The sequence below is a fragment of the Etheostoma cragini genome, chromosome 16 (assembly GCF_013103735.1).
Source record: "Etheostoma cragini isolate CJK2018 chromosome 16, CSU_Ecrag_1.0, whole genome shotgun sequence".
NCBI lineage: Eukaryota > Metazoa > Chordata > Actinopteri > Perciformes > Percidae > Etheostoma > Etheostoma cragini.
Genome location: NC_048422.1, coordinates 10,071,593 through 10,079,016, shown reverse-complemented (window position 1 = coordinate 10,079,016; position 7,424 = coordinate 10,071,593). Strand labels below are relative to the sequence as shown.

The window sequence follows — 7,424 nt, the reverse complement described above, 5'->3', positions numbered from 1 at the left end:
TGCAGCCTTTATGAACCAACGGGTGCACGGGTGACATCTGATGGCTGATAACTGATCAGCCACACGGGTTGACCAATCAGTGACAGCTTAAAGAAGTATTTCACCACTAGAGAGAAAATCTTTTCGTAAAACTGGATTGCTATGCAGTAGAATGGTGCACAAAACATTTAAAATTGGTGCTACATGACCAGAGAGAACAGAGGAAAGGGGCTGTCGTGTTCCCTTTTGCTCAAAAAGGTAGAGTACCTTCCACTACCAGACTTCCAGACTGCTTTCAAAGCAATATGGCAGATGGCTGATCACAAACCGGTAACAAAACTCCAATAAAGTTTTTTCTTTTTTTTTTTAACAGTAAGCTTAATTTGGTTTCTGAAAACATTTCTGTTGAGAAAACTTTCCAATGCAGTACCATAATCTCGGTTCAAATTTGATGAGCGCTGTCTTGTTTTACAGTTTAATCTGAGTTGGGTGTGAGTTGGAGAGAGACAGAGAGAGAGAGACGTCTCTCTCGATCTGCTTCTATTCTCTTTTTGTGTCAGTATGCATAAAAATATGTAGTTCAAGCAACAGCCGTCGAATCAGCGAAATATCGCGGGATGACGCGAAAGGTGTTATCCAGCGGTTTTGAGCTCGGAGAGGAGCATGAAGATCTTGGCGAAAAATGGATGGAAGGTTACCATAGTTCATTTCCACATACTACCCACAATGTTATGATACAAAGCTTGTGGGAACTCAGCAAAGTATCCCTGTAAAAAAATGACAAAATGACATTTTCCGATGCTGTGAGCTCCATAAACTACATCTCAGAGCACATAAATGTGCATACCAGTGAATGTAGGTAAACAAAAAATGTCCTTGATGTGGGATGGAGCAATGGAGATAGCAGTTCTAAGAAAACAATGCGCCGCAGGCTAAATATGGTAGCCACATTTTTTTCTTGGATATTGCAGATTGATCTTGGATTGACCTTTAACTATTTGTTCAAAAGCGTGAGGCGGGTTTTTTTCCTCCCAGAGACAGGCAGTTCACAGTGTCCACATGTAGAATTTCCAGTTGTGGTGTTTTTGTTCGGTGCTTTCCACCTTTCATCGAGACATTTCATACAATCGAATCTTGTAGGAAAACATTGATAAATCAAAAAAGTCTTTGTTCACACAGGCTATTATGTCTGATTCAAAATAATCCGTATGGGTATATTTCAATACTTTTGTAGAAAAACAAAATCACAGTCAAAACAAACCTTGAGATAACATGCTCACCAATTAAAAAGACCAAACCTTAGTCTGTTTCTACAGACCAATTTAAATTCCTGCTTCATGCATCTATATATTGATTAAGAGAATTTAACATTTATAGTAGAGTCAAGCCACATATCTGATATCTACTGTTGGAGACGGTAGACTTATATAGTGGCCTTTGACTGCAGCCAAACCGTAACCAACGGCTCAGTGAAAGTTACTAGCTACCGTCAGACTCTCAGGCTTACACCCTAGCAGCTTTTAGTCAGGAGCTTCTGCTAGTTAGTGGTTGAAAGACCTTTAGGCAGCGAATTCTAACCAGCGGCTAACTGGGAAGAACTCTGTGAATATTAACTTATTGAGTTTAACTGATGTCTACCAAAAAGTGAAAGAATATTGAGTTTAACTGGCGTCTACTAACAATGATCGATATTAGCCTGATTGCAGCTGATTGCCTTTCCATAACATCTGATCAGTTCAACTTAGCTGCTGGTGGGCTGGGCCGGGCACGACTGGCTGTGCCTGAAGTGCATGATGTTAAGAGCCGTCTGGTGCCACCAGTAAAACATCACCACCACCAGTATGTGCCACACCTGGTGGCTGGCGCCCAGGTAGTTGAGCTGGCCTAGAAGAGGACAGGAAAAAATGATTGGAATAGTGTTTTAACTTCTTACTTAACTCTTTTTTTATTTATTTATCATAGTTTACTTCACAATGTACAAGAATAAAAATAAACTTCAGGAGGATATGTAACATTTAATATCCAGACAAAAACTTTAACATCTTATATGATATAAATATTATATAATAAGTAAAATAAAACAATAAGTTGCTATTTTATCAAAATCCCAATTTTGACTAGTGTAATATCCAATTTGCAGTAGGGCATAATATTTGTTAAAGGCAAACTATATGTCAAATAATTCTGAGTGCTCATATTATGTTCATACTTATTCATAGGTTTGTGTGGTTTCATTTTCAAAAAACAACATATTTTTGTTGTAGGACATTGCTGCTGCTCCTCTTTTCACCCTGTGTGTTGAGCTCTCTGTTTTAATTACAGAGTGAGGCATCTCACTTCTGTTCCATCTTTGTTGGGAGTCGCACATGCGCAGTAGCTAGGTAAGGACTACTAGTTAGTCGGAAGCAGAGTACGGGGGCATTGCAATCTTATCGTAATTGCAAAATCAGTCAAACATAATTGCAACAAGATATTTTCCTCATATCATACAGCCCTAGTGGGCAGTGCTCCAGACAGCACAGGTTTAAACCCTCTAAAACCTTAAACTGCAGACGGAGAAACTGCTTAGAGGTCCGACCTTCACTGACACACAAAAAACAATTAACACTGAAATACATATGGTGTCACACTGGGTGAACAGTGTCACAGCTTTTTGTCAATCCAGTTTATTTTGTTTATTTGAAAATACATATGGTGTTTTTCCACTGTATGGTACCTACTTGACTTACCACCTTAATACCAAAAAGTGAAGGGAAAACCTACAGACTACTGACTGGTTGGAGAGAATTGTCACTATTCACTGCGTCATCACTGCTAGCGACAGACAGGGGGGTGTCTTTGACAAACCCTTTGTGTTAAAATACTTTAGCCAGAGTTTTTTTATTTTTGCTGCCTCCGGCTTATTTTGAAACTAATTTGTCTTCTGTCTGTGGCAAGAGACTCGAAAACAACACACCTTTGACGTTCTGTGTGTGTATTGCGTTAGGTCACGGCAGCTTCCTGCTATGATGACCAGCCACGCTCGCCTCGCACCTGGGGTGGTACTTATCTGTAATGGAAAAAGGAGGACGGGGCACCGCGGCCGAGTTGATTCGAGGCGAGTCGAGCAGGTACCATTAATTGAAAAACGCCAATAGTAACCTCAATCACTGATTTCTTCTTGTTCATTTCAAATGTCTGACTTGGTTTGACACCAAAGCTCTCCACTAGCCCTGTACAGAAGAGAAGGACTCACCGGGGAAATAGCGTTCAGGGATCTTGGTGACATAGAACAGGAAGGCAGATCCAGCTATCAGATACATCACTAGCACACGAGGCAGGAACAGCTGCACATACAACAAAAAACAGGATTTACATGACTAAACATTATACAGTTATACATTTAGGGGAAGAAAGGACAAAGATTCATGAGTGAGACTTGTAACACACTAGAGGAACACTTACTGTTAATGAAGCTGCAGACTATAGAGACTTTATGCAGACGTATACGAAGGTGTAATACATGTAAGTATTTGAGCATCTCTCTGCTTGTTATATTATATTACTTGGTTTTCTGACCTGAACAACAGCAGTGGCGAATCCTCCATTGAGCCAGACCCAGTGACAGGCAGGAATCACACTGATGCCAGCCACACAGCAGAAGATCGCCGTCCGTATCCGTCGCCAGTCGTTGCTGAGGTAACGAGGGTGGACCTGAGCAAAGAAGACGGCCAGGATCAAGGACAGCACGGTCAGCAGGTAGACCTGTCGCCAAAACTGTAAGACAGCAAGAGTAGCCGATTAGATACAGTCTAATCTGAGCTGGAGCATCTGTTTCTTTGTTAGTATACCATCTTAAGAGAAAGATATGTTGGCTATTCACACTTACAGCATTACAGTAGAAAGCGTAGAAGATCCCAGGTACATAACAGCCCAGGATGCCAACAGAGATGCCTGCGTAGTCCAACGACAGCCAGCGACGGCAAGTCTTCTCCGACCGGTGGCACGCGAACAGGTGATACCCCACAGAACACAACATGCACACCTGCGATGAAATCCCACAATTCCATTACAGACTGGAAGATATTTGTGAGGGTCATCGCTTACAAATATGTCATAACATCCAACCCAAATTAGAGCTTTTTTATAATTGTCATTATTAGTTTTATCAAGTTAATTTTGTTTTATCCTTTTAATGCACTTGTGTGGACAAAGACAATGAGAGGAGTTTGTAAGTTCATATGTCGGACCTTAAGCCGTAGTCTGCGGTGCACCTTTCGAAAAAATTAACAAAGAAAAGTAGAGGCAACGCACGTTGCATTTCCCCTGACTCATTTCCTGGTTCTCCTTCTCAATAAACAACATGAAATCAAGGAGAGGGTTAACTTTTCCTGCTACAGATTTCCCACTGTGGTCAGAAAGTCGTTTCGCGCCGCAGTTAATCGCCGTCATTCTCTCAAGCACACACTCCCCACACACGCACGTGAATATACCTAGAGCTGGACAACATATCAATATTATATCAATATTGTGATATGAGACTAGATATTATCTAAGATTTTTGATATCGTAATAGCTTAATATTGCATAAGTGTTGTCTTAACTGGTTTTAAAGGCTGCATTACAGTAAAGCGATGTCATTTTCTAAACTCACCAAACAGTTATAACTGCTCTATTATTTGCTTTTACCCATTTATTCTTTGTGTCGTTATATCCATTAGATCAAAAATGTTATTGTGTAGATATTTTGTGAAAGCCCCAATAATCAACACAACAATATTGTTTCAGTATTGATATCGAGGTATTTTTTTTAAAATATTGTGATATCCATATCGGCCCCCGCCCTAAAACACCTACTGTAAATGGGACTCATACTGTTTTGTATGCATTACCACGTTTCCAATCCCGTTATCAGCTGCTACACAATCTACAACACACACTGTGCACAGCTAACACAGAAACACTGTCTCTACATTGAACTACACTCACATACCTCTTTAAAATACAATCAACCCCACCTTTACAACAGTTACACCTAAACACAGCTTACACACCTTGGGTTGAGGTGAACTGATTGCACCTGTGGTAGGAAATGTGAACCTACACCAATCAGTTTGTTAAGCCACACACACTATATATATTTATTTATATACAGTACAAACATTCAGCTAATGAAGATGTTCGTAATAATTGTGAACTGTAAAACTGTTAAATTAGTAAAATTACAGGAAAGCGTATTATAATAAGCCTGGAATACACTGTACATAGTATCTTTAAAAAACAACATGTTTTGCATTCAGATCTAAACAACCCAGTAAACAAGAAGATGTGGATGAGGTTAAAAGACCTTCTCGGTTATCAACTCCAGAAACCGACAATCACAGCTTTTGGCACCCTCACAGTCAGCCAAATCATGTTTTACCTGGAAGCAGAACAGTCCTACAGTGTAGATGACGTAGTCCTCTCTGTTGGCTCCAGAGGCTGGCAGCACTGAGGAGAGGTCATTGACCCCCAGAGAGAAGAAGAGTAGGAAACCCAGAAGGTGGCTCCAAATGTTCACAGTCTCATTGGACAGAATAAAAATACTGCAACAGAATAGAAGAAACAAAGATGTTGTCAACAAGGCCAGTCTGTATCAGAAAGATTTTATTTGTCATTCTGAAACATTTTTGCCAACAAAATTAAAGGGCTACTCCTTCTGTAGCATAGACGTATACAATACATTCATACAGACACACACACACACCATACCCTTCCACAAATCATGGCCTCACATACACATAATAAGACCCTTACTCATGCCGTACTCGCACACCCAAAAAATCTTAGGAAAAGTGATGGCTTGTGGAGAAAAAGATGAGGGGACTGAAAGTTTTTGTGGCCTGGTTGAGAGAGGTCATTGATTTTGTTTCTTGATTAGCGATGCTTGTGTGGTCATCGAGCAGCCTATGATCTTTTCTGCAGACCGGATGACCCTTTGCAGTGATTTTTTCTGTGCCACAGTGCAGCTTGCATACCTTACTGTGATGCAGTATGTCAATATGCTCTCTATGTAGATACACCAACATGCAAAATCTTAATGTGCATACACTGTGATATGCAGGCTATCTACATAATTGACACCATGAAGCCAGAAAGTAATCCAACAGTCAATTAAGTACAAAAACAAATACTCGATTGAACATGACTTGAATGTTGTAAATAACTCTGCTATTTAAAGTATACATTCCCATCATGACTTCTACCTCCTTAGGCAGAGTTTGGAGGGCAGGTGGGCCCTGTAGCCGTCTGTGATGTAGGGGTTTTCTTTGAGAAAGAGGGGGATTTGTTCGTAGGTGTACAGTCGTATCCTCTGGGGTATCAGCACCGGCCAGTGCTGGTAGCTGCCCAGCTCTATGTAGTGGGCAGTCTGCATCAGCTTCTGGGGCATCTTCAGCAGCATCTTGTACCAGCTCATCTGGTACAAGGCAAGTCAGCGAGGCTAGGCTGAGTTTGGAGAGGAAAAAAAGATAAAGTAAACCACAATTTTATTTTTCAGTTCACATGATAGAGATTAATGAGCAGAAAAATGTGCGAACATCTAATGTTAGTGACTTCCAGTGTTGATACACCCCGTTTAAAAACGCGTATTTAAGCTAGCTAAAGCTAACGTTGGTGATGTTATTCATGTTTACCGACTTCCTCATCCTGTCAAAAGCCTTAGCTAGTCTGTACCACATCCGCAGACACTCTTCAACGCAGAGGCTATTGTCTATTTCACTTTTAAATAATAGCTTTTTTATCTTCAAACTGTGTGTCAGACTGCTTTTTTATTTGCAAGCTATGTTAGCAAGCTAGCGCAGGCATCGTTTTACCCAGCTAAACTGATTGAAAACAGGGGTATGAAGGCTCACCATTAGTCGCAGTCCTACCGTCGTTGTCCTTGTTCAGCCAATTCTGCCATATCCGGATGACTATCAAGCCGGCATTGTGTTTAAGAAAACCTACATTTTAGTTTAAAAAAAACAACCAAACAAAGCACGACATAGCTAGCGTTACATATTCTGAGCAACTGGCTACAACCACACCGTTAATTCTATGGGCACAACACTAAACCCGAACGGTACGTTGCTGCCACCAACTGGTAAGTGTGGAGGACTGGAGCTGGAGCGTAGACGGTGAAAAAACACTATTTAATCAATTTAGAAACAAAATAATCTTGTTGCGGCTTTAAGCAGCAAGTGCTGCCGCGAGGGATTTAACACTGATAGATACATGAACACATTGTGACACACTCCAGATTGCAGAGTCGTTCCACTTCAAATTATAGTCATTTTGCACACTTTATGAGTGGTTAATGATAACTTGGTGGTCTCTTTCCGCTTTTAACACTCTTAAGTTGTATTAAACGTTACATTGTGTGTTTACTTGAATGGGGGAGAGGTCAATGATTCAAGGAGACATGCAACAAAAATCTCTCTTTGTCT

The 7,424-nt window shown here is 40.6% G+C and overlaps 1 protein-coding gene across 1 annotated transcript; it reads right to left on the bottom strand.

Moving 5' to 3' along the window:
• Positions 1 to 999: 999 nt before the first annotated feature.
• Positions 1,000 to 7,054, bottom strand: LOC117959918 (progestin and adipoQ receptor family member 3-like). Its single transcript, XM_034897321.1, has 7 exons — positions 6,852 to 7,054; positions 6,204 to 6,444; positions 5,381 to 5,543; positions 3,848 to 4,003; positions 3,538 to 3,735; positions 3,215 to 3,305; positions 1,000 to 1,863 (listed from the first exon to the last, which is right to left on the bottom strand). Exons 2-7 carry the CDS (start codon positions 6,413 to 6,415, stop codon positions 1,721 to 1,723), a joined length of 963 nt encoding a protein of 320 aa, XP_034753212.1. The 5' UTR covers positions 6,416 to 6,444; positions 6,852 to 7,054; the 3' UTR covers positions 1,000 to 1,720.
• Between the last annotated feature and the right edge of the window lie 370 nt (positions 7,055 to 7,424).

What these genes read in the sequence shown, in the direction of transcription:
- LOC117959918 (XM_034897321.1), bottom strand. Translation starts at nt 6,415, where the DNA reads ATGAGCTGGTACAAGATGCTGCTGAAGATGCCCCAGAAGCTGATGCAG. An exon ending in TCGCCACTGCTGTTGTTCAG is followed by an intron (nt 3,306 to 3,537) that starts GTCAGAAAACCA and finishes TTGTATGTGCAG; the next exon opens with CTGTTCCTGCCTCGTGTGCT. An exon ending in CCCTGAACGCTATTTCCCCG is followed by an intron (nt 1,864 to 3,214) that starts GTGAGTCCTTCT and finishes GTCCTCTTCTAG; the next exon opens with GCCAGCTCAACTACCTGGGC.